The sequence below is a fragment of the Trachurus trachurus genome, assembly GCF_905171665.1.
Source record: "Trachurus trachurus genome assembly, chromosome: 2".
Classification (NCBI taxonomy): Eukaryota; Metazoa; Chordata; class Actinopteri; order Carangiformes; family Carangidae; genus Trachurus; species Trachurus trachurus.
Genome location: NC_139914.1, coordinates 12,292,857 through 12,320,094, shown reverse-complemented (window position 1 = coordinate 12,320,094; position 27,238 = coordinate 12,292,857). Strand labels below are relative to the sequence as shown.

Below are 27,238 nucleotides of genomic sequence, written 5' to 3'. Positions count from 1 at the left end.
ATAGACAATGAGGTCAACAATGACTTTTCTATTCTTATTCTATTGTCTTTTGCAATTAAAAAGAAAGAAAGAAAGAAAGAAAGAAAGAAAGAAAGAAAGAAAGAAAGAAAGAAAAAATAAATATTAGTCCAATTCCAAGCCAATTTCTTTCAAATGATGATGCAAATCTTCAATAAATATACATTTATAGAATATTATTATTTATTTTAATTTTAGTAGTATTTAACAAACTATTAAATAAAAGTAAAACAGTTAACTAAAACATCTGTTTGACACTGTTATTTTTTATTCTCTTAGAAGCATTTTTAGGGGACTATTTTCTCTCCGAGCTTCAGCCAATCAGAGCGAGAGGTTAAATAACTACAGGAAGTCGTCATAGCTGGCCGAGCAGATTTCCCGCGAAGATTGAGAGCTGTGCCTGAGCGAGTTACTGTTTTCTGTAGGTACGTGTTGTTATTACTTATTATTACTAATTAATGTTGATCTAAGTGCATAATCTAAAGTCATTTGACCTCTTTTAGACAAATCGTGCTGCTCGTTTACTTCCGCCACACTTCCGTAACGAGGCCAAAGCAAACTCCCGTTTTTAAACAGACAGACTTGTGTTTGCTTTTTCGCTTTTTCTGCAAACATTAGAACAGCTTTGACTACTATTTTATGTCGCTTTCTGAATAATAAAACCTAATTTTATAATTCGGTTTATATATCATCCTCTAAAACTGTGTTGTGACGCCTCCAGCTGTGTTATAAACAAACCCTCATGGCCGATTGTGAGCAGTCGTTTACTTTTATTCAAGAGGAAATTGCAGTCATATAAATGTTTGTTGTTGCAATAGTCTTATGCCGAATTGAATATTAGTTTGTGCAAATTGATATCAGACCTGAATTAACATAAATGCATTAATGTATATATGTAAAAATCCAGATTATGCTGTGTTTTGACGGATACTGAAGCGAGGTTTGGTGCTACCGTCCTGTAGAAACCCACTTTAAAGGCGCAGTGCCTGTAGCCACGTTCCTAAAGGTTTTTCTTCTGCTTCACATTAAACACAGAACTGTAACTATGTGCTGCTAAAGAGAAGCCGGGATTTATTTACAGATAATTTTTCTCATATTGTGCTGCTGCTGGATACAATAAAAACCCACATTGAGGTGGTTTTAATGTTCTTTGCGTGTCCTTCAGGACCCCCAGAGCACCCTGCTGCACATTTTTGCCTCTCTGATGTCATGCATTTAAACTAACACAACATTGTCTGCTGTTTAGAGCTGCATCATGGGTAAGAGGAAGGGGACGGATGCTCATCTGCCTGTGGGAGAATGCATCACGCAGGTAGGTGAACCTGGTTTCCTGCAGCATGCACTAATAACTTCATGAAGTGTCAATCTAATGTGTTTACTCACCTTCATTTACAGGTGCAGAAGATTTTGAGGGAGAGGCTTTGCCACCAGCAGCTTCCTGACAAGCCAGAGGGAGTAGAAGCCCAACATAAGTAAGGAAACCAGCTCAGTTTTCATGTGTTTACCATCATTAATTAACATATCTGTGGGTTTTAATAAAGAATTTAATCATTTTAACACCTTGAATGATTTGAAAATGACAAATGAGAGGATAGAAAGTTACATCTGGAGAGAAAAACCTTCATACAATAGAATACGGTGCAGGTAGAAGAGGCGAGATGAGGAGTAGATTCACATAATCAAAGAGCAACTCTTGAATATTTAAATAGAAACTGTAGTAGAACTGTCATCTATTATAAAGAGACGACATGGAGCTCAGAGTGAGTCTCGGTGACCCAGTTCAGTCTTACCTGGCTGACAGCGCTGCCCCAGTTTGCAGGCTCCCAGGTGCTGCTCAGGTGCTGAAATCCACCTAAAGCACCCGGGATTTCATCATTAAGGCTAATTAAATGATGCACAGCTCTCAAAAACTCCTTCATAGTTTGCAAAACACAGAAGCATGATGGGTATTGTAGTCAAAAACCTGTGTCTTTTCATTTTCAGACACCTCCTGGAGCTGGTGAAGCGGACGGCCGTCCACGGGGAGAGCAACTCGGTGCTAATCGTCGGCCCCCGAGGAGCCGGGAAAACAATGGTGAGCTTAAAAAACAGAGAGTGGTTTTGAAAAGATGATGAATTGCAGTGAAGTGGGGTTTTTTTTTTTTTTTTTTTTTAATCCTGGGAGGGTTGCAAACATCCGACGAGCTGTGTGTGTTTGTGCTTTTTGTGTTTACAGCTGCTCAAGTGTGTGTTGAGAGACCTGCTGGAGGAGAAGGAGGCGCAGAAAAACCTGCTGCAGGTTCATCTCAACGGTACCGGCCGCACTTCATCTAATTTATTCACCGTTCAATTGTGTGGTTTCTCCTTTAACACAGTAGATATTAAACTAAGAGCAGGAAAGACAGGATTATCAGATACAGGTGCATCGCAATAAATTAGAATATCATGGAAAAGTCCATTTAGGTTGAGCCATAATCATTACAATTAAAAGAAATTAAATAAATAAAGACATTAAATGTTTCATTCAGTGTGTAATGGATCTATATAATGTATTAGTTTCACTTTTTGAATTGAATTACTGACATAAATAAACTTTTCCATGATATTCTATGGTCTTCCAGGTCTCCTTCAGACTGATGACAGAATAGCACTGAAAGAAATAACGCGGCAACTACACCTGGAAAACGTTGTCGGAGACAAAGTGTTTGTAAGTAACAGTGAGAGAGTTTCATTAATAACGATTTTCTCATAAATAGTGAAATAAATCTACAATAAAAAGCCGGTTCTGTTTCATTTCAGGGAAGTTTTGCAGAAAATCTGGCTTTCCTTCTGGAGGCGCTGAAGAAAGGTTTGAGAACTTTAAAGTTTAAATCTAACTGTGATTTTTTTTTTTACTGTTTTTACATTAAAGATAATAAAAGTGAGGTGTAATAATGTGTTTTACGAGTCCAGGTGACCGCAGCAGCAGCCGCCCTGTGCTCTTCATCCTGGATGAGTTCGACCTGTTCGCCCACCACAAGAACCAGACTCTGCTCTACAACCTGTTGGATGTGTCCCAGTCAGCGCAGGCGCCCGTCGCCGTGGTCGGCCTCACCTGCAGACTGGTACGTACACGCCTCAGTCTGCTTTCACTTCACAATCCACTAAAAAAAACATACGGTTTATAAACCAAGACCTTCCATGACGAGTCAGCTTCCTGTATGATGTTACATGGGCTTCTGCTCGGCCACGCCCCTTTAGGGAGACTAGCAGCAGCCTGGAGTGTATTGACCCCAATGGGACAATTGAACGTGAACACAGATTATGGTCTGTCCTTTCTCCCCACAGTCACTGAAGTAAATTTTGGACTCATTTTCCACAAGCCACATCTCTTCTGAACAGTTTGACACCAAAATGGCAACTTTCAGACGGACACATCAGGAGAAAATCCACTTTGTTCACGACCTGTCTCTGTCTCTACGACACACTCTCGCCAGATTTGGCACAGATCTCCGTCCTAGGCAACGTCAAACAAACGGCCGCAAACTCCCGTGAAAATGATTTCAATTATATTTGTCATGCTAAATATGACTGTTAGTAGTGTAAATATTTAATGTTATCATAAGAAAATATAAATATCTCACTTTCATCTACCTACAAATTGTATAAATCCACACACACGTGTATACCAGCCTCTCATGGAGTATCTTTCCATATATTCAGAGCCGGCCCAAGGCATAAGCAAACTAAGCACCTGCTTGGGGCCCCGTGCCTATTGGGGGGCCCCCAAAAGGCAAGTAACTTTTTTAAATTGTAGTGCGTAACTTTTGTCGACCTTTAGAGAAACACTGCGTTATTAGAAAAAACTTAAAGCAGATATCAGCTTCACGGCCGTTTCGGCTAATGCTGCGTTCAAGGCAGGCTTTTGAAACCGTAAGTTACAGCTTCAAGTCACAACTACGACTTGGTAGCGTTCCAGGTAACCCGTAGCTCGTGTTTTTACCATCCTGTTGTCTGTGAAAGTTCCCTATAACGGCCACTCGTAACTTCCGACCCGTGAACTCGTACCAGATCGAACTGGTATGACTTCACAGGAAGGAAAAACACAAAGTACGAGTTTCTTTGAACGCACCATGAGTTAGCAGCCCCCGCCCTTGTCAGGCATCAATTGGTCCTCGTGCTACGTCACCACATTCACGCGCATCCCTTGGCTGCACACACAGCCCTTCATGCCGTTCTCTCTCCTCATTGGATAACACTTGTATCCCACAAGGAAAATTTTCTCCTCGGGTTACAGCAGAGCAGAGTGACGGAGAGACTCGTGTTTAGGCTGAAATACTTCATGTAAGTGATTGCTGACGGAAAATAGGACTATTTAGGACTTATATTAACAAAAACATTCCACTGATATCTGCTTTAAATTATTGTTGCATTTCAAATTGTTGTTGCACTTTTCCGTTGCAGTCTATTTAAAACCAAAAATTTTAAAAAGCAGATGATGTGTTTACAGTAAATGCATTGTCTGTTGGTTTATTTCGTTACTTTTAGTCGACCTAGGTGACATTCAGTATCCCAGTAGGCCTACTACATCAATTTGAAGATTAAATGTAAATCAACCCAGTGCCATTTCAGAATAAAAACCATAGATGGGTAAAAGAAAACTGCCAGGATGTGATGATTCCTAATGACAGAGTAAAAAATGAAATAGTATTATTGGCAGTAGCCTAATTGGCACCAAAATAAAGGTTTTGCTTAGGGCCCCATGGAGGCTTGGGCCGGCCCTGCATATATTGAATATCTTTGTCGTCACTAAAGATGTGTTTCATCCTCTTGCAGGATGTCCTGGAGCTGCTGGAGAAGCGGGTGAAGTCTCGGTTTTCCCACCGTCAGATCCACCTGCTCAACAACCTGACGCTGGCTCAGTACGTGGAGCGGGTTCAGACCCAGCTCCGCCTGCCGGGGGAGTTCCCAGACACCAAGTTCGCGGAGGACTGGAACGACAGCATCAAGGTGAAGTGAATGAACACACACTTTTTTAGAAACTTGTAAAGTTTCTATGCTGCAGCAACAATCATTCCAACTCCTCTTTGTGTGTCTGTAGAGTTTGTGTGCGGACAAGTCAGTGGAGGAGGTTTTACAGAGACACTTCAACTCCAGTAAAGACGTCCGCTCTTTGCACATGCTGCTGGTGAGAGCTACACACCTGCTGCTGTGTGTTATCTAGTCTTCCATGTAGATTAAAGGGATAGTTCAACATTTGGGCAAATTGGCCCATTGCCATAATCCCTATAGTCATAGCAGTAGGTTCGTTACCTTTAATTGTCAGTGTAAGCTGTTTTTAGAACGACGGAGCAGAGCCGTGAGCTGCTCAGAGCTACGCTACGGAGGTTAAAGGAATTTCTTGGTTTCCCTCATCAAACTCATCAAATACACAATCCAACAACTCCACAACGCTCTGGTGGACAAGTTGTGAGCTGCACAATCACTACGCTATGAGATAATAACACAACGTTACCACACAGAGTTGTTTTAGAGGGAAATTCATGCAAAACAGCTGATGCACGTTGCCTTCAGGGACAGTTTTTTAGCAAGCAGTCTCTGTATTTACCTCGAAAACGGCCCCGTTAAAACGTTCCATTATTATCTCATAGCGTGGTGAATGTGCAGGTCACAACTTGTCCACCAGAGCGTTGTGGAGTTGTTGGATTGTGTATTTGATGAGTTTGATGAGGGAAACCAAGAAATCCCATGAGCCTCCGTAGCGTAGCTCTGAGCAGCTCACGGCTCTGCTCCGCCGTTCTAAAAACATCTTGCACCGACAATTAAAGGTAACGAACCTACTGCTATGACTATAGGGATTATGGCAATGGGCCAATTTGCCAAAATGTTGAACTATCCCTTTAAGTTAGTTAAAAGTCGTGCACTTCTGTATCTGTTCCTAGATGTTGTGTCTGAGTCGCGTCTCCGTGGCCAAACCTGCCATCAGAGCTGCCGACCTGCAGGAGGCCAGCAGGCTGTGCTTCGCCGACGCCAAGGCCAACATGCTCCATGGTAACGACTGATGTCTGATGTCTAAATGAAGGGCAAAGTGTGTGTAGAGATACACACTGCTCCTCCAGAGGGGTTACATTACAGTTATGTGTTTCATTCTCTCTCTTTAGGCCTGTCCATCTTGGAGCTGTGTCTGATCATCGCCATGAAACACCTCAACGACGTGTACGAAGGAGAGCCCTTCAACCTGCAGATGGTCCACAACGGTACCAGAGGAGGCCTGGCTCTGTTTTTTGGGGTTTATCTTAAAAACACAAGCTGTCAAAATAAAAAAGACACAAATTCGAATTCGATTTTGAAGGAAGGAGAAATAACTTCACAGTTATGACTCTTGGTTTTTTACAGTTCGTATGGGTGAAACCATAAAACGGCAAATAAAGGGAAATCTACTGAATGAATCCGTAAGGGAAATAAGATTTCTAGATGCGAGGCTGCCGCAACAATCATTATAAACTTTGCTTCTGTTTGTGTTTCAGAGTTCAAGAAGTTCCTGCAGAGGAAGTCGAACTCCATGTACAACTTTGAGCAGCCTGTCATCATGAAGGTTTGTTAAAAACCCTGTTTCCAACAACTTCAGCATTTAGGTTGTAACATTTTAAAGGAGACATATCATGCCTCCTTTCCACAAATTAAAATAGTTCTCGGGTGTCAAAGTTAAAGACATGCTCCAGTCAAAATACCCCAAGGATCAAACATCACAGCTCTTTTCTGTTCAGAACAGAACCCAATGTATGGGTGGTGTTATGCAAATTCGAATCCTACTAACATCACTGGAAGAAAACTGAGGGAACAGCTCATAAAACCACATGGATTTCAACCTAGGGAGCCTGAAAATTACAGATTTTTTTGTCAATTCTCACATTTTGGAGGCCAGAAGACAAGACAAACACCCAAATATATGTTAAAGAGCCTTCAAACTGTGATATTTCCATAATATGTCCCCTTTAAAGTCCTAACTGTCCCTGAATGCATCGTCCTCAGGCCTTCGAGCACCTGCAGCAGCTGGAGCTGATCCGCCCCGTCGACGGCTCCTCGGCCAAAACCCAGAGGGAGTACCAGCTGATGAGACTGATGCTGGACCACAGTCAGATCATGGAGGCCCTGCAGAAGTACCCACAATGCCCCACCGAGGTGAAGCAGTGGGGCATGTCTGCGTTCGGCTAAGACCCTACCTGCATCTGAGAGACAATGTTAAACTATACCGGCCTGAAGCGAGGATGGATGTTTGTGTTATGTTTTGATCTGATAATAAAGATTCTGATGATGAATATGCTCATATACAGAGCCTCTTCTAGCTTGTTTCACCTGCTCCATGCTGCCATCTAGTGGTGGAGCTCTGCAGTCACCACCGGCCGGACAGGGAGCACAGAGATCCTTATTAGATGGAAATGGGGGAGAGCTAAAAAAAAAAAAGAAGCAAAAAGCCATTTTGATCTCCGGCACTAAAAGCTTGTTTCCTGCTGAAGCGACACATCTACACATCTCATCCTCGTTGGCATTCGTGATCAAAGCACACGTGATGAGTCGTCTTTGCAGGAACTGACAACAACAGTCATTTTTTCCCCTTGCAGCCTAGAAAACACAGCAAACTGTTCATATATGCAGTAAACGGGTCTATTAATAGCAGCGGCTGCACCAGGCCGCTGCTACAAAAACCCTCAGATTGAGGACCTTTACATTTCATTACGTCACCTTCCTCTTTCTAATGATTCTTTTTTTTTTTTTTTTTTACAGCAGAGGAAATATCAAATCATTTCCAAACACATTTTAGTAGAAAGAAAGAAAGAAAAACATCAAGATGCACAATCTAAAAACACATTTATTTACATCACGTGGATCTCTTCAGCTGCTAAAAACCATGGCCGGCTAATGTTAGCCGTGAGTCACAGCGCTGATCAGGGACCAGTTTTGCCTCCTCTCTGATAATGTACCCAGGGTTTCTGAAGATTTTCTTCCGCTTTAATACTTTTTGCAAAAGGGATTTCTCCTCTTTTCTCTTTAAACCTCCCTCGTCCCTTCACCGGGAGGTCCAGGATCTCACATCAGGCTGGTAAAAACCCCGTAGGTGGAGTCGCTCGTTCTGCCCAGGTCTCAGTTTCTTTGTCCTATTTTCACATTTTTGTCAGTAACATAAAAAGTACAGTCACATGTATCAGGAGTAAAGAAACAAGACATTTCCATCATTTTAGATGTTTTTTTTTGTTTCGTTTTCTTTTTTTTTTTTTTAAACACAACCCACTAAAATAAAAACAGAAACCCTTGGAGCATCATTACCATTAAGAGGCTGCGTTGGCAGATCCTGGATCAGCAATGCAACTCGGGAGCCTCGAGAAATGTGGGGGTCAAAAAAAGAAAAAAGAAAAGAAAAATGCTTGTAGTGTTTTTGTTATTTTGATGTAGAAATTTCCGGCCCAGCGACCGAGAGTCTCGGCGGCGAGGTCGATGGAGTTCAATGTTTCCTCTAAAATTCTTTACCGACAGTGGGGGGAGGAAAATTAAAAAAGCAGATTTGAGATGCTGGAAAAGAAACAACCTGTAGTGGATGATTGTATTGTCACATATGGAGTATTGCAACTGCTCCTCAAGAGCTTAAGGGGTTCTTCAAAAAAAAAAAAAAAAAAAAAAAATGCAATGCAACCACCACCCAAACAGGTTCCCTGAGGAACGCCCCCGGGCTGAAAAACCTCTGTCAGTCAATCCATTTTTTTTTGTTTCTGCTGATGAACCCTTAAGTGCTTTCTTGTTTTCCATGAGCCTCTAGCTTTCAGCTTACACAAAGCTCAACCCCCCCCACCCCCCTACCCCACCCCGCATAGTGAAGGGCACATTTTTATTTATTTTAACGCAGCCGGGGCCAAACAGACCTGACCTCGCTGCTGCTGAGTCATAATAACAGAAGAAAAAAAAGTATACATGAATGTAGAGGAAACACTGAAGTTCAACACGCACTTATAAAGATTCAGCTCAGAGTATATAGTCGATACAGGTATTTATGTTCTCATGTCTGTACAGATCCTAGACTGCTTAAAATAGTGTGGGGGGGGGGGGGCAACAAGACACAAATGTTTCACTGGTAGTTTATATGCACAGCAATGCAAGGTGCTGGGCTGGAGGAGGTCGGTGCGGAGAAACGTAAAGCCGGCACGCTGAGGGACTCAATCATACACCTGGAGAGGGTCAAAGGATCAGATTCACCTGTTGATGAACACAAACTGGATGTTTTTTTAGGTTAAAGAGCCTATGAAGAAGTGTTATTGTTGGAAATGTAGTGATTTTTTTTTTCTTTTTTGGTTCAATAAAACTATAAAGGTTGGGTCCTGTTTGAGGACTTTCGAAAATGACCACACACGTTGTGGTTCACATCTGCAGGTAACTGTACAAAGAGGAGGTGTATGAGTGGATCTCCGAGGGGGGGGGGGGGGGTTGCGTGGGTTTTACGCGTTTCTACAGCGACGGGGCACAATCACACGAAACCAGCCAAACGCAAAGCCCTCTAAAGTTACACAGGGCCGGGCTCAATCCATCAAAGAACACACAATACTGGAATCCAGGAGTCTGAAGAAACATTCATTCTCGGTCGTTTTTGTCCATTAGACTGAATAGAAAGAAGCATGTTACAGTTTTATATCTTTTTTTTCTCTTTTTGAATTATAATGAAAGTTTTTTTTCCTGAATTACAACCAAACACCCACCCTCAAACCCCCGAACGACAACCGTAAAATCGTGCCAACTCTAGTATTAACAACTTTATTCTGAGTTGCACCTGAGCTCTGATCCCCGAAACCTCAGGCCTGTAAATTAAAAAATAAATACAACATATATCAATATGCAAGGTCACGGATTTAAAAAAAAAAATTAAAATGCTACAAGTTATTCGTGTGTGTGTGTGTTGTATATTGAAAGTCACTCCTGCAGTTGATCCTACAGAAGTGTAGGGTAGTTTGCGGCACTGGTTGCATATAACTCGCTAGAACTTAGAAAAGCATAGTACTGAATCCCTGAATGGTATTTGTTGGGTTTGGGACGGTTTCTCCAGCGCGGTTTAAACTCAGCCAATCGAGCGTCTTCCTGATCTACCTACAGTACCGGGATGTGACGGCCAAGCCAAGCGGGCGCTGGCACTTTTTTTTTTTTTTTTCTGTGTTTTTTTGGCAGGTAACCAGCAAACGTTTGGAGGTTGTTGTTATATTAGAAACACTGTTGAGTTTTGCATCTGAGGGTTTATAAGCACGGTGGGAACGAGGGTAATACTGGTGTTTATTGAGATGTCATCTATACGTCCGTCCTTTACAATGAGTGAGATAAGACCGTACACCACAGTAAAACTGAGGAAACTGGTTTTTTTTTAAGCCTTAATTTGCTTCTGTCTCAAAAAACTGGAACTAACTTAACCCCAATTCACCAACTCTGGATTTTTTTAGAATCCCTTTTTTCTACTCGAGGAACCTGGTTGAGATTTTGGTTTATTTGCCACACGTTCTACCCCGAAGAAATCCCTGTGAGTGAGGTAGTACTTATTGAAGAAGGGCTGCTGGGGTTTGCAGTACAAGATCGTCCCTGACTGGTCAAGCTTCGTAAGGACCGCAAGATATTGGCTGTTTCTGAATAACAGTTAATTTAAAAGATAATAATAATAATAATAATAAGAATAAAACCAGCAGCAGCAGAATGAAGCGACATCGATGCAGATATCGTACTCGTGCTACAGTTGCGTGAAGAAGAAGATGATGGCTTGGATTTCCTTCAAGGTTTGCTGTGTTGTTGAAATGGCGTTGCTTCTGTCACTGTTGCAGAGGTGGAGCAGGAATCAAACTCTCTCTCTCTGGGAACTTTTAAATTCATCAGATTTTATTTTTTTTTAACTACTGAACTAGTTTGGCCTTGAAAAATAATGTATTTCAGCCTCAATCAGCTTTTAAAAACTGACATAAATACAGCATGCAGCATAAACTGAATGGGGAGCATGCAAGTGTTTAAAGCAAATGAATGACTTTTTTAAATTCCTATCATTTGCAGAAGAATTAAAGGTATAAATATATCTTCTAAGAGAGAGGAGCCGTCCACCACCGCCGTTTAAATAATCTCTAACCAATCTAACGACCTCATGTGCAACAGACCAGCAGAGTCTGTTCTCTTTTAGTGTTTTATTTTCCAACCTTCCTCAGCGTTCTCTTCAAATGTGAAACGTGGTATAAAGAAAGCATCGTTATGCACTGTCCTGAATGTGAGATGGTTTGGTAGAAAGACTTTTCTTCTTGTTTCTTTTTTGAATTACATTTCCGAGTTGATTTTAAACAGCGCGCAGTGAAACCGTCCCAAAGCTTGAGGAGAGACTGCAGGTCTGCCGGCACCAGTGTTTCAATGTCCCTCAGAGGAAATAAAGACTCAAAAATGTCATTGCTACCTACACAACAATGACAGGTACATCCGTTTTGCCTGACATCTACAAGAGTAACTTATATGGATACGTAGAAATGGCACCAGGATGAAAGACAGAGAGACAGAGAGAGACAGAGGTTCCTCCTCTAACTGTGGTTAGCCGTGCCATTGTTTAAATTTTCAGAGTAACATGATTTCAACTGCACTTCAATAGCAGTTTGTCCTATTTATAATCACTTGAATTTGATGTGAAAATGGTTGAATCAGTTCATTAAAAGCAGCTTGTGTCTAAAACAGAAAGATGTGATTCCTTTCTCAGTGGGTCAGAAATAAATATATATAAAAATCAAGTTGATTAGACAGTTAGAGTTCGACGTTATTTGGCTTGTTTGTGGAAAAGTCAAAGAAAACGAGGCTGAGGCTGAGCTAAGCCTAGACCAGATGTTTGGAGGATTTGGGTCTGTAGTGTAAAGATTTAATTTGGACCGGTCCTAATGTCAGCAGACTGACGGCACGGCTGAACCATCGCAGGTTAGAGACGAGGCCAGAGGGGGACAGAGGAGGAGGCGTGATGATGAGTCAGCGAGAGAGGAAGTACTCCAGTCCAAGACAGGTGAGGATGAAGAGGATGAAGAGGGGGAGGAGGAGGTGGGTGAGTGAGTGAGTGAGTGAGTGAGTGAGTGAGTAGCAAAGATTCCTGAGGTGTATCAAAAGAGAGCAGAAACTCTTGATAGTAATCCAGAAAAAGATGTGTGCAATCAAATCAAAAAAGCAAAAGCTGGCTCAGCTAAATACAGGTACGATTTCCAAAGTAGGGCTGGGTACCCCCGATACTTCAGTTCTGATGATACCTTTTCTTAAAATTAAACACATCGGAAGTTATTTATTTCATTAATCTGTTTGTTTTGTTGTTTTTTTTCCTAAATAGAATCAGACCACACATGATTTAACAAAATGAACAAGAACAAGAAGCTCCGAGAAAAAAAAAAAAAACGATCTTGAAGCGTTTTTTTTCTTATTTTCTTTAAAAACCATCTGATTTTCTGATTTGGTACTGATACCAAGAATGAAAGGTATCAATAAGTTGGTACCCAGCGCTAATCCAGAGAGATATAAATACATTAGAGTGTATATCCAGATCTCACAGCCAAAATGAGACTTGTCAGCGATAGATATCGTTACTCCGTTGACAGTTGACACGGCAAACCAAAAAAAAAAAATCACTTTTAACGACAACTTCATTATGGGGGGTTGTTTTTTTTTTTTTTCCATTGTCAGCACAAAATCTCAAAAAGGAAAAAAAAAATTATATATATTTATATATAAACAAACTAACAGAAGGAGAAAGTTCTTCTCCAGTCACAAATCAAAGTGGGTCAAACTGAGACTGAGAAAAGGGGGAGGAATAAGGGAGTTTATTTTAACGGTGTGTATGGCCATGTGTGTCGAGACTTTGCTGACTACATTACCCATGAGCGCCATGGGCTGACAGCAGGTTGGTTTAGGATGTCGTGAAGAGCCAAGGTTGTGGGAGGTGAGAGAGCTTTGACTGTGAACAGGGAGAGGGACTAATTTAAACTGTGTCCATCTGAACTGAGGTATACCTGGTTGAAGGAGGTTTATGGTTTTTTTTTATCGTTGTAATGCTTGAAAATGGACCCCCGCCCCCCCTTCCCCCCCTCACCCCTTTAAAATAAGCTTGATTACCAAGTTGTCTGGGTCCATAATACACTATGTACAGCAGCATTACACTATAAACATTCAGAAGCCGTTGCTTATTGGCAGAACGATAGTCGTTTCTTCAAAAAAAAAATGCACACAGGAAAACAGCAAATGTATTGAGAGCCGGGTACTTGTCTTTTTTTTTTCTCTTTCTTTTTTTTTCTCTTTTCTTTTTTACACTAAAATGCACTGAGAGTTTCTGTGAAATTCATCTGCAGGATCTCCTCTCTCCGTAGAAAACCGAGCAGAACAGGTTGCCCTCCTATGTGTATGTATGTATATAAAAACAAAGACATGATAAAAGTGTTGAAGTGTCGTCGTCGTCGTCCCAGCGTGTCAGCACTGTCACTCGGTTGACGCCGTCGTCGTGTCGTCGTAAAATATCCTGAATCGTTTTGCTCGGGATGAGAGAGCGCCGACCGTTTTAAAATGTTAAAATCCTTAGGCACACATATCAAAATGAGGTGGGTAGAAACGGATGGTGAGGTGGGCGCAGGGTGTTTCCTGAACGTGAGTAGCGGCCCGCACTTAAAGGAACAAAAAACGAAGAAGAAGAAGAAGAAAAAAAAACATAAAACGGAAAATGTAAAGAAAGGAAGAAGAAAAAGAAAAAAGAAAAACCCACTGCGCCAACCAACCAGGGTCGGCTGTTCATCCCCTCGTGTTGATCCGTGCTCCTGCGAGCTCATCCGCTGTGTCGTCATCATCCGATCGGGCCGATCATAAGCTGGACTCCTTGGGCGGGAGGTCCACGTTGGTCACCATGGTGACCACGGTGACGATCTCCTCGGGGCCGATGACGGGCGCCTGGCGCTGCATCTGGCCGATGCGCTCCTCCACGCAGCCGGCGGACAGGCGGGCCTCGGCCTCGTGGTCCCAGCAGTCCTCGATGGTTTCACACAGCATGGCCAGACCCTGATCAATCAGTCAATCAATCAATAATCATTATCAGGTTTTAGTTTAGTATTTCTAACTATAAGAACAATAAATGTTTGAGATTTATTTGATATTTTTTAAGTTTTACATTACATGAATGAGAAAAATGGTCAGAGCGGACATGAGAAAATGACTGTAGTTTAACACAAAAAGTTATATATGTGCAAATTGTATATTTATTATTTACTTTTATTTTACCTCATGCTAGAAAGTAAACTTTAATTAATGGCTTCAGACACTGAAAGTATTACTGACAGTTTTATTATGCCTCCTATACCTCTTTGAATGTTGGGGACCCAAACTTAACAGTTTTCATGGAATGACTCTTATATTCTGTCAAATGGCACTCACCGTGTGTTTCTTTTTCTTTCTTTTTTTTTTTAAACATATATTTATTGGTGTGTTTATACAATAACATCCAACAATTTGAAGATCCTAAACATATGGCACTGAAAAGGACCTAAATAAATGAATAATTAAATAAATGAAGATAGCAAAAATTAAATAATAAAAATGTATTAATTTAAAAAGATAAATTAAATTGCACTAATTAGTCAACAAATCACTGTGAAATGAATATTAAATAAAAACAAATAAAGATTAAAAAAGTATTCTGATATAGGTTACAGCATACATTTGGTATTCACATAACCAAATGTTGTAAAATTCAGAAGCCCTCTTTCTAGCAATATACTTAGGTCAGTTTCTCTAGAGCCAAACTCGATGTTAAAGGGATAGTTCAACATTTTGGCAAATTGGCCCATTGCCATAATCCCTAAAGTCTTAGGAGTAGGTTTGTTACCTTTAATTGTCGCTGCAAGCTGTTTTTTAACGTTACAAGACGGAGTTGTTTTCGAGGCACATGCAGAGACTGTTTGCTGAAAAACTGCTCCCGACGGCAACGCGCATTGGGACTTTTACTTTTTTTTGATGGGTTTGATGAGGGAAACCAAGAAATCCCATGAGCCTCCGTAGCGTAGCTCTGAGCAGCTCACGGCTCTGCTCCACCGTTCTAAAAACAGCTTGCACCGACAATTAATGGTAACGAACCTACTGTTATTATGACTATAGTGATCATGGCAATGGGCCAGTTTGTCAAAATGTTGAACTATCCCTTTATGTTATTTAACCAGTGTTTAAAGGAGGGGCTCACCGTGTGTTTCTGCCAGCAGTCTCGCAGGCAGGGCCGCAGCTTCTTATGCACCACCACCTCCTGCATGTCCTCCAGAGACGGATGCTGTCCCACCTCCTCCTCGAACGGCAGCATGTACTCGTCCACTGGGCCTGTTCACACACACAACCACACAACCACACAACCACACAGCCACACAGCCACACGACCACACGACCACACGACCACACAACCACACAACCACACAAATTGAAATGAATAATCCATAGTAACACAGTGACAACATGGCGACCTGAGCGTTTGGGTCTGTGCCTCACCGTCGGCGGCCGTGCACCGCGCCGCCAGCTCCCACAGCACCAGGCCGAAGGCGTACATGTCGATGCGCAGGAAGGAGTCGCGCTGGAAGTTGATGGCGCCTTCCAGGACTTCGGGCGCCATGTAGCGCCGCGTTCCCACCTGCGAGAGGTCAAAGGTCAACATTTAGCTGAAATGAGACTACAAATGAAAACTACTGTACAAGCTACACTACAAAACATGATCCACAGGCTGTTTTTAAATCATCTTCTACAGACTCTAAAAGATAATCAGCAACCTGACAGTCGGTTTTCTTCGGCATGTACAGGTGCATCTCAATAAACTAGAATTTCATTGGTCCATTTCCAGTAGTTCAGGTCAAAAAGGCCCCAACCAAGTACTGAATGCATATAGATGGACATACTTTTAAGAAGGCCAACATTTCCATATTAAAAAATGCTTTTGTAATATTCCATTTTGTTTTTGAGATACTGAATTTTAGGTCTTCTGTCTTCATTAAATATAAGCCATAATCATTAGAATGAAAAGAAATGAAATAAATAAAGACATTATTAATTTCACCTTTTGAATGGAATTCCTGACATAAATAAACTTTTCCATGAATTTACTGAGATGCACCTGCATACAGTATGCCTTAATCTGACTGACACTGGACAATACTTGTGTGCATGCTTCACAACAGTAGAGACGGCACAAAGTGTGGCACAGAAGTCGGCCTGAACCTGGCTAGAAAGAAAAAGCACCTGGGCAGATGTGTCAGTGCTGATTAAGTACATTTTACACAGCGTAACCAGCGAGATGTGTTTTATAATATGTTTTTTTTAAGTCATTTGTATACATTTTATGCCTGGAATGGCTCGTTTTAGTTTAGTTTATTAAGATCCCCATTAGCTTTTGCAAAACAGCAGCTATGAGTGACAATACAAACCAAATATATAAAAGACACATACTTAATATATACAAATGAACTGGGAACTGGTCGGGAACTAAAGTTATTTATTTCCAGTTATTTACTAAACTGCTGAATGACGCTTATCGCCACCTATGTTGATGAGGAGGACACTGTCAATTATTCCATTTTCCCTGTTGATGTGAACTGGCACATGACAGAACTGTGAGGAGATGCAGGTGGATGAGTGGTCAGTAGTTTCACACCGAGCTGTAAAGTTTAAACCTCACCTGTCCGTGTGTGTCCCCCGCTGACTTCCCAGCCTCGAACTTCAGGGCGAGGCCGAAGTCAGCTATGCAGGCCGTCAGGTTATTCTTCAGCAGCACGTTCTTACTCTTAATGTCCCTGAGATGCAAAAAAAAGACGAAATAAGTCAAGAAATAAGTCAAACACATCACATCTCAGCACGTTCATGAATAAAAAGCTGGAAAAGCCTCTCAGACCTGTGAGCGATGGAGGGCTTGTGTCCGTCCTTGTGTCCTGGGATGTCCTCGTGGAGGTAGGCCAGGCCGCGGGCCGCCGTCTGGGCGATGTGGCACAGCTCGTTCCAGGTCACCACGTTGGCCTTCAGGTAGTCTGTCAGGGAGCCCTGGAGGAGGAAGAGGAGGAGCAAATATAATGCTGAAGAACTGTACAGTGCACAGTACAAACAGAGTGATGGCTGTGTCTCCATAGTAACAGCAATGCCCTGAATGGGTTGAAATGCATCTAAAAGCTTGTGGGTAGCGTTGTAAATCATAAGGGATGCGGCTATAAAGCGGTTTTCTGTGTGACGGCGTCTGTGAGGTTGCAGAATATGGAAAGTTTAGAGCGGATTATCAAAGTCGGAGCTTTACATCTCACCGCTGGGCCATAAAACCACATCTACAGCCTCTTAAAACCACAGCAAAGTCCTTTTGGTCACCTCTGTCTCCTCTGTCGCCCAGCCCAAACTCCCTGCACATTTACCTTCCAGGATGAATAACAGAGCCGTGATAAATGCAGCTCATTTATCTACTTGTTGTGGTGGCGCTTAATGACTCTTCTTTAATCTCTATTTATCAGGGAGAGATCTGCTGACACCATCCAGCTCTTTATCTGCAAAGACCCGTCTCCACACGGCTCTTGAATAATTCTAGAAAAACTCTGCAGAGGTTTTAGCTTTCATGCCTCTATCCAGCGTGCACCATCTTTGTTCTTACATAATGTATGTCAATATGATACAAGGTCACTTCTGGCAAACGGCCACAGAGATGCAGTGTGGTGAAGTTACCACCAGAGGGCAGGCAGCGCCAACAGATGAACACAAACATCTTATATCTGATAAGCTCAGGCCTGTTTTTGGATAAATATCCCTGTGTTTGCTGTTTATTTCTCTTCAATTATAACAAATCAAACCACATCCCTTTAGAAGATGATCTTATTCTTATTATTATTATCCACCGATTGTCCAAAATATGAAAAAGATGCACACGCGGTTGGTTGGTATTCTTTGATGCGAAGCATTCAAACAGATCCGAACGCGCCGGGCTGCATAAAATGTGTCAAACACCGAAGGGTAAATCAGCTGTCAGGGAAACGCTGAACCCTGCAATCAGCGCTCCAGCTGTGTTACACAAGCCGAGGTCAGCCCCAGCCGCCGTGTCACACATTTAGACGGGCCCCGCTCAGGAGGGAACAGCTCTTTGTAGGTCAGAATCTTCTACAGACTTACAAAATAATTACAGCAAAGGCTTGACAAGGCACTTAAACATCTTGATGATATATTCCCAGGCGTGTGGCCTTTCTTAAAAACGCCTCTAAAACAAATTCCTTTAATGTTATTTCCACTCGGAGAGCTACAAATCACAGTGGCACTTTACTGTACAGGCCTGCACAGGGTTGAATGGCTGAGAGTTTTTACTACAGGGCTGCCACGCCCACAGCCTTTCATTTTTCACCCGCTATCCACCCTGGGAATGTTTCTTAAGCGCGCCGCACGGCTTCGACTTTCTCGGGGCCGGGGTTTGGGAAATTCAAGGAAAAGGAAATGCGCTGAAATCGCACTCCATTCCGTCGGTAATGACCCTCAAAACACAGAGGCACTTAGAGGCCGAGATGCTGCAAAGACTCAGGCTGAAGAGAGCGAAGCACAGCGCGGCTAACGACGCTGGAGTCTTCCTTCGCCTGGCAACCAAGGCTTTAAAAAACAGCGGCGAGTGTTTTAAAATTACGGCTCAGCTCTTAAGGCACCGGACAGAATCAATACAATGTGATGCGTGTTATTTATTTGTTAGGAAGGTTTGTAAATCACTGCACAATAAGCATGAGATGATACACTAAGACCACGATGCCACCGTGTTCACATGGAGGCAAATATGTAAACACAGAGATACGGACTGGATGTGGATAGTGGGAGAAATCAAGCAGGAAATCAGAGAATTTGTTTACGCGCACCGTCGTAAACAGTTATGGAGAAAACGCGTGTTTACACGCAGCTGGTCCGTAATCAGATTTCTCCGCCGAGATATATTTAAAAACCCACGGCAGGACTATTTATTCTCTGTTTTTTTGGACTTGTGACAGTTTTTTTTTTCCTCTTACTATGCGAATGTGTCGCACAAATGACCTAGTGTTGAGCTGTGGAGGCTCATTGTGTGAATAGTTTCAGATACAAGGATGCGCCACTGCTCTCACCTCTCTGTGGTGATACTTCCTGTCAGATTTCTCCATCAGCTGCACATAAGTATTGATTTAAAAGCTTCTTTTGCATTTTTTCCTATGAATTTAAAGGGATAGTTCAACATTTTGGCAAATCCGCATAGCAGTCGGTTCATTACCATTAATCATCAGTGCATGTTGTTTTGAGATCAGCGGGGCAGAGACGTGAGCTGCTCAGTGACCACAATGGAGGTGAATGGTACAGGTCCTCAGTCCCTCAAAACTCATCAAATACACAATCCAACAACTCCAAAACACTCTCGTGGACAAGTTGTGACCTGCACATTCACCACACTATGAGATAATAATGTAATATTCCAGACACGGCTGCTGGGCGGAGTGATTTCAAAAGCGCAACTAGTTCCAAGTATTTGCTTCATGTATCATAATGTTACATAATTATATTCACAACTTGTCCACCAAAGCGTTTTGGAGTTGTTGGATTGTGTATTTGATGAGTTTGATGAGGGACAGGGGACCTGTACCATTCACCTCCATTGTGTTCACTGAGCAGCTCACGTCTCTGCCCCGCTGATCTCAAAACAACATGCACCGATAATAAGCGGAAATGAACCTACTGCTATGACTATAGGGATTATGGCAATAGCAGAATTTGCCAAAATGTTGAACTATCCCTTTAAAGGCTTTACATGCACATGCTGTTTAGATAAAAAAAAGTCTGGAAGCATTTACTGAGAAACTGCAGAATCTAAAACCTACAACATTCATAATTAATGTGAGAAAAGCCTTCGCTGGTGTTGGCATTCCTCAGAATATTAACTCCTGCCCTTGTCTCACGTTGGAGCGGTTAAACCTACAGTATATCCCTTTAAGAGCGCTGTGATTAAACTGTATGAGAAGTCGTGGCTGTTTGCAGGTGGTATGCACAGTACAGTATCTCCGTACCTTGTCGTGGTAGGAGGTGATGAGCCACAGCTCCATGTCCAGGTTGTTGTTCCTCTTCTCCACGCCGATAAAGTGGAGGATGCTGTCGTGCTTCATGCCGCTCACGGTGTAGATCTCATACTCGTTCTGCCAAGACAGCTTGTCCTGCACGAGGAGCGGAGAGAGGGAGAGAGGGAGAGAGGGAGAGAACACATGCAGATGTTGTTTTTCGCCCAATTAACAACAGCAAACGACTACTAGAGCTTGTGGAACAAAAGCGAGGGGAGGTGACAGGAAGTGTTGAGGATGATTAAACACATCACTAAGTCATCACATGGAGGGAAAAAGAAAGTCTGAAGTAAACAGAAGCAGCTTCCACACCTGAATGGGGAAGATCTTCACCGCCACGTAGTCGTTGAGCAGCTGGGCCTTCCACACGCAGCCGAAGCGCCCCCTGGCTTTCACCTCGATCAGCTGCAGGGGTTTGTGTCCCAGACTGGGGGACGGGGGTGAAGGTCCGGGATCCTAAAAATAAAAAAAACAAGACAGAGGACGGGGTTATTCTTCTGTTTTTTCTTTTTTTTTGGTAGAGCATTAAAATAGCATTGGCTTCCAGTGAAGGTGACCGGGCTGTTGGCTCAGCGACAACATGCCTGAGGAGCTCGGACCGGCAAAATCAATATCATCTTCACATCTTAAATCACATCTTACAACTTACATTTATAGACTTTGCTTTTATGTGATGATGTCCTCCTATTATTTTTTCTTTTTTTGCCACCGCACTGTTTTTAGCCTCTTTTGTCATCTTAATATAATGGCGCTGTGCCTTTTTCTTTTTTCTTTTAAAAATCTTACTTCATTTATTTAGTTTATGGCTCTATTTGCTTTATTTGATTGTTAAAGCACTTTTGGAAAAGCCCCGGTTCAGGAAGTGCTGCATGTTTGAATTTAGAAACATTATTACTGTGAAATTTTTCAGCGGTGAGGACACGGCATACCAAGCAGGGCTCGGATTCATTCATTTTTAAATTCAGTTAAACCCTGCGGGGCTTGAGTTTACAGAGGCAGGATTGTAGCTGGAAGGTTGCCAGTTTGAATCCAATGAGCCCGCTGAGGAAAAAGGATGGGGTGGGTGGGGGAGAAGATTTAAAAGCATCGACTACCCGTGAGCAAGGCACACGGAGAAAGAAGCAGGCCATGTGAATATGAAAGAGTTTAAATGTAAAATAAAAAGACACTGAGCAGCCGGGTCGAGGTCAAGCCTCATGCATGCGTGTTCATGCTAATCCCATAAACAAAAAGTGAGAGCAAAGGAAGCCAAGTGTTCCAAATCTAAAGCATGTCAAACACAGCTGGTGATCGGGATTAAGCTGATCACTTTCACATGTGACTTCACAGAGGAGGACAGAGGGCGAACGGGGATAGAGAGACTCACAGAGAGACAGAGAGAGGGAAGAGAGGAGAGGAGAGGAAGGTTAAAAAGAAGCATGCAGTGAGGGAGTCACATTTCCACAGGATAAAAGGTAGAGGAGAAAGACTAGCACATGACTGATGGCCTTTGATGAAACCAGATACGCTGCTGCTGTAAAATCCCTGCGCCTCTGTGTATACCTGCTGTCAGTAAAAGGAAAATAAAAAAAAATAAAGAAAAGAAAAGGAAGCAACGTTCATGTTTTTACTTGAACTGAATGAAGGCTTACAAGGTGTTCAATAAGCCGGAGCAAGTTGGAAGACCCAAAAGGCCCCCGAGGACCCGCTGGAGCCCCCGTGACAATAAATCAGAAGTGCACCGCTTGTCAGTGGGAGCCTGTTTTTCTGCATTTCCTGTGAAACTGCAAATTCCCTGTGAGTTACAAGGTTCGCTGCCGGTGTGAGTGACAGAGAACAGAAATGACGCTCTGTACGAGCAAAAACAAAAAAGAAGAAGCTGGATGACCTCAGGTTTATTGTTTAGCCCCCTCCCCCCCTTCCTTAAAGACAGACCTTGGGTGGGTGATGCCCGCGCTGCGTTTCACCGCATGTGCAGTAAAACAAGGAGACGCGGCTTCGGCTTTTTACCGCCCGTCCTGACAAGGTTACCGTACCGTTGCCGTAGAAGCAAACTGTTTATCATTTAGCAGCGTTTATGGGTTTGGATTTTTTTTTTTCACCAAGTGGAAATCTAATGCCGACTTTGGCCTTCAGTGAAGCTGAAAAGAAGATACAGCTGAAATGAGAAGAAAAGTCTGAACTGAGTTTGGCCTTTATTCAAAAAAGGAGCTCTTTTTTATAAGAGATAAAATTAGGGAAACAAGTAATTGAATGGCTGGACTTCACTGCAACATTTTGCAGAAATAAAGCTATTCAGATGCTCCTGAACAAGAGTTTATTCCAGTATAATCAATAGCTAAGAGTAAACAGACAAATGAAGTGAACCTGTAGCCAGTTCAACCCATTATCCAGCTTGGAGTAGAACGCCTGCTTGTTCATTTCAGCTTCATATGAATAAAGGAAAGTATTTGTATTTGTTGTTGTTTTTGGGTGGAAATGTGCAGCAGGTTTTCCATGTGGGCAGCAGAGGAGGAGGAGGAGGAGGAGGAGGGGGGAAAGAGGCTTTGACTTGGGAACCAGTGTGTTTACTTAAAGCCTTTTCCCTCTGACGGAGAGCTGCGAGGCAGACCTGCTGTCTCTACACTCTGCTCTCACACCCGCTGCCAGCCAAATGATGGGGAAAATTACACACGATGGCGCTGAGGTTGGATTACAGCTCGGGCCCAAATGCTCCGAAGTCGCCGCCACCTTGTAGGGGGAAACAACGGGAAACAAAGAATTCAGAGGGAAGGTTCTATCATTCAGAGGTTCAGTTCGGCCTCGCTGAGCTCGGGGTTTGATTGGCTCACCACCAGAGTGCACTCACTTCATTTAAGTTACATTTACGTCATCATATCAGAAAGTTATCATCCAGTTTGGTGAGTGACTCTTATTGATTTATCCACTAAAGTCGAAGAGATTACGAAAAATGGAAGAAAAAGCATAAAGGGATGGTTCAACATTTTGGCAAATCCCTAGAGTCATAGCAGTAGGTTCGTTACCTTTATTTGTCGGTGCAAGTTGGTTTTAGAACGGCGGAGCAGAGCCGTGAGCTGCTCAGAGCTACACTACGGAGGCTAATGGGATTTCTTTTTTCATTTCCCTTATCAAACTCATCAAATACACAATCCAACAACTCCACAACGCTCTGGTAGACAAGTTGTGACCTGCACATTCACCACGCTATGAGATAATAACACAACGTTACCAAACAGAGTTGTTTTAGAGGTAAATTCAGAGACTACTTGCCCAAAAACTACCTCTAAAACAACTCTGTCAGGTAACATTCTGTTATTATCTCATAGCGTGGTGAATGTGCAGGTCACAACTTGTCCACCAGAGCGTTTTGGAGTTTGTGTATTTAATAAAAGGGCCAGAAATGTAATAAAAAAAACTATTTGACTCCGTTTACAGAGCTTGGCATTTGAAGCAGTTATTATTATTCATCATGACTTGTTAGGGAAATGAGTGTTTTATCCAAACACTCACCATCGGCATCCGTTTATTCATTTATCTGTATCTCCATATAAATGTTCATTATTGTTAATTATAGGATTTCCAATTCAAAAAAGATAACTGGAGCACTTGTTCTGCCACTGATTAGTCTGCAGAAATGTCAGCGAGAAAACATTCCAGTGCATCCATTATCCATCCATCCATCCATCCATCCATCCATCCATCCATCCATCCATCCATCCGTCTATAATCTGTGCATCTTATCCTTTATGCAGACAGATTGTGATTTGTAAATCTCCACTTCACCTGACCTTCATGTGTTTGGACTACTGGGGGGAACGGGAGGATCCGGAGGGAACGAGTCCGCACAGAACCAGAACCTGGAACCTCTGAGCTGTGAAGGCGACTCTAGCTGCTCAACACAGTCTGCACCGCCCACTTCTATTATTAGCAGGGTAATTATGGATCCATTTGGGTTTTAGACCAGAGTTTTTAATCATCCGAGGAGAATTTCAACACGCAGCTTGTTAGTCAATTACAAAGACAAACTCAGGTGCAGGAGAACTAAGTCGTGCCGTGTCATCTTTCCCTCTTCCATATGTTACAATGGAAGACATCAGTGTGTCACCGAGACAAATTCCTGTGCATCTGCAGAGCTGGGTGAAATATGTGATAGCGGCTCTAGATAATGATGTGCATGTAGGAAATGATCACTGAGGGACCGGGTCTGGCTGGAATACCGCCGCCGCTGCTGCTGCTGCTCTGCTCGCCGCGGGTCGGCGTCACGTCTGAAGCCGAGGTGAATTCCTGCGCCGCAGCGACGCCTCGGCAACAAGAGTGACTGACTCTGACCGTGATCTTGATGTGACTGATGACGACTGACAGGTTTGTCGATCCTGATCCTGATCCTGAATCCTACAACTGCAGCAGATGATGATGATGATGATGATGTGGTTTAAAGGACAATTCCAGGCAAATTCAACTCGGGGCTGTATTTTCCTATAATTTTAGGTCTAAAAGAAGGAATTTCAGAAGATTTTCAGGTAATCGCTCCTGTTTTGCGGTAGTTGTGTCTGTCCCAGCGTCAGATGGCGACTCAAACATGCACCGAGAAGTTTATTTACTTCAAGCAAGCCGACATGTTTGTAAAACTAGATCTAATTCAAAGTCTCCCGGAGTCTCGCGCGAGACCCAGTTGCCGTGCTCGGTGTGTTCAGGTGCAGTGGGCGCTTCCGTTTGTGTCATAAACACAGCAATATCAACTCTTGACTTGCTTCAAGTAAAAAAAACTTCTCGGTGCATGTTTGAGTAGCCACCTGACGCTGTCTGTGGAAAAAAATGTACACTTGAAGCAAGTCAAGAGTTGATATTTCTGTGTTTATGATACAAACGGAAGCTCCCACGGCACCTGAACACACCGAGCACGGCAACTTGGGTCTCGCGCGAGACTCCGAGACTTTGAATTACATCTAGTTTTACAAACATGTCGGCTTGCTTGAAGTAAATAAACTTCTCGGTGCATGTTTGAGTCGCCATCTGACGCTGTCTGTGGAAAAAAATTGCGGCTTTGAGGGATGTAAACAGCCTAAACAGCGGAACTTGCATCCGCTCCCATTCATTGCTGCCGTGGCGATGCGGGGACAGACACAACTACCGCAAAACAGGAGCGATTAAACTGAAAATCTTCAGATTCCTTCTTTTAGACCTAAAATGATAAGAACATACACCCCTGAGTTGAATCGCCTGGAATTGTCCTTTAAGAACAAGTCATTGTGAGACTCATTTCTCTCTTTCTTCCTGTATTGTTTCTGGAAGGTCTTGTTTTCCAGACTTCAGCCTGATGGAGCGGCCCAGCCCAGCCTGTCCCGGCCCGGCCCAGTCCAGACCAGACCAGGCTAGGCCTCCCCCCCCCGGGAGTCACCGGATCCCTTGTCCGATCGCAGGGCGCCGTGGCCTCAAACGGGGACGCATTACACTTAGTCAGCAGACCACAGGAAACAGGAAAACAGAATCTGCTGCTTCACGCCGTTCTTCCCAACCCTCAACCATCTCCAATGGCCTAATCAGGTTACACGTTCATCTATTACACCCTAACAGCTCCTTTAGGCCTGGGTTGGTTTGTCCTGGGTTTAAAGGGATAGTTCAACATTTTGGCAAATTCTCCTATCGCCATAATCCCTATAGTCGTAGCAGTAGGTTCATTACCTTTAATTATCGGTGCATGTTATTTTGAGATCAGTGGGGCAGAGACGTGAGGTGCTCAGTGAAAATAATGGAACTACATTGGAACTACATTCAACATACGGCTGCTGGGCGGACTGATTTCAAAAGCACAAGTAGTTAGTATTTGTGTCTTAATGTTACATACTTAAACATGATTATCTCATAGCGTGGTGAATGTGCAGGTCACAACTTGTCCACCAGAGCGTTGTGGAGTTGTTGGATTGTGTATTTGATGAGTTTGATGAGGGACAAGGCAGCTTGCGTCTCTGCCCCGCTGATCTCAAAACAGCATGCACCGATAATTAAAGGTAATGAACCTCCCCCTACGACTATAGGGATTATGGCAATAGGAGAAGCTGCCAAAATGTCGAACTATCCCTTTAAGGGGCAGATACAGCGATATAACTCAAGTCCAATGTGCAGTTCTTCTGGACTATTCTCCAAACCTCATATCTTGAGGTCATACCTTGAGGTCGTGTCGAACACAAAAAGTTGTTGACGTGACCTTAAGAAGAGATAAGATGAAATCCTGAGTTGACAGTAGGATTGAGTGGAGACTCTCTGAGAGAGCCGGGCTTTTATTTAGTGAGTATTTTCAGTGATATCTGCAGCCTCACTTCTATTCCAATTTGACCAATTTTGAGCCAAAGTACATTTGCGAAAGGCTTACGCTCCTCTTGTACTTAAGTAATTTACACTCTCTGACTTGAAAAATGTTCCAGATAAGTGGCAATGCTCCTACTTATGCAAAATGTATCCGCACTCCTCCTCAGTCTGCATGTGAAATGGAAAAAAAAAAAAACACGCTGCAGATTCAGTTTCAAACACCTTCAGCTTTGTGTCTGTGCATGAGGAACAGGAACATGGTGAGCCATAGGTCTGAGCAGATACCGTTCTGGAAACTGGGTCACATCACCAACAATAAGTTACATAAATATCACAGATGGACATTCATACCCAAAAAAAAAAAGAAAAGGGGGGCTGCATTCGGAGCCATGTTGGCTACTTTCCACCATGCACAATACATTTTCAGCAGGGAGCACAAAAGACATCCATCCATGCAATAAACCAGGCAGAAAAAATAAAGAAATGTGTTACGAACTGAGTAAACAAGATGCTGTCGAAAAAGCAAAGACAAGAACAAAATGGTGGTCTGAGATTGAGGTGGAGAATAATTCATACCAAGCTCTGAACCCAAAAAGAGGGGAAAAACTAATTCAACTTCAGTTAAACTGCTCTTACCTCTACCATAATGTGAAAGGCGTGCTTGTTGAAAAGGAACATAAGAAGCAAACAGAGAAATTATTGCTATTTTCTGTCAGTTAGTGGATGAAATAGAGGCTGATAAAAGGTCGGAGATGACGGCTTGTCCCTGAACAAACGCCTCTTCCCCCCTCGTGCTCCACACCGGCGTTTCCACGGCTATACGGTTTGAGACTCTCGAACAGACGCCGGGGCTGTTAATA

The 27,238-nt window shown here is 42.9% G+C and overlaps 2 protein-coding genes across 3 annotated transcripts in view; one reads left to right on the top strand and one right to left on the bottom strand.

The window, feature by feature from the left end:
• The first annotated feature begins 386 nt into the window (after nucleotides 1–386).
• Nucleotides 387–7,251, top strand: orc4 (origin recognition complex, subunit 4). Of its 2 annotated transcripts, none has more exons than XM_083986657.1 (14): nucleotides 387–443; nucleotides 1,265–1,330; nucleotides 1,414–1,490; nucleotides 2,002–2,092; nucleotides 2,234–2,309; nucleotides 2,619–2,704; nucleotides 2,797–2,845; nucleotides 2,950–3,101; nucleotides 4,813–4,986; nucleotides 5,078–5,164; nucleotides 5,919–6,027; nucleotides 6,138–6,233; nucleotides 6,504–6,571; nucleotides 7,009–7,251. In XM_083986657.1, exons 2-14 carry the CDS (start codon nucleotides 1,274–1,276, stop codon nucleotides 7,189–7,191), a joined length of 1,305 nt encoding a protein of 434 aa, XP_083842783.1. In that variant the 5' UTR covers nucleotides 387–443; nucleotides 1,265–1,273; the 3' UTR covers nucleotides 7,192–7,251. The 2 variants fall into 2 exon arrangements, with proteins under 2 accessions (XP_083842783.1, XP_083842784.1); XM_083986658.1 differs by having other exon boundaries at nucleotides 410–439.
• Nucleotides 7,252–7,828: 577 nt separating this feature from the next.
• The window catches only part of LOC311001231 (activin receptor type-2A-like), a 45,906-nt gene continuing 26,496 nt past the window's right edge, over nucleotides 7,829–27,238 (bottom strand). Inside the window, exons 5-11 of the mRNA XM_083992260.1 lie at nucleotides 20,406–20,549; nucleotides 20,046–20,189; nucleotides 16,904–17,049; nucleotides 16,691–16,805; nucleotides 15,514–15,652; nucleotides 15,218–15,348; nucleotides 7,829–14,043 (exon numbers count right to left, since the gene is read on the bottom strand). Coding sequence (XP_083848386.1) covers nucleotides 13,849–14,043; nucleotides 15,218–15,348; nucleotides 15,514–15,652; nucleotides 16,691–16,805; nucleotides 16,904–17,049; nucleotides 20,046–20,189; nucleotides 20,406–20,549 — 1,014 coding nt within the window. The 3' untranslated portion in view covers nucleotides 7,829–13,848. The remainder of the gene's footprint in view (nucleotides 14,044–15,217; nucleotides 15,349–15,513; nucleotides 15,653–16,690; nucleotides 16,806–16,903; nucleotides 17,050–20,045; nucleotides 20,190–20,405; nucleotides 20,550–27,238) is intronic.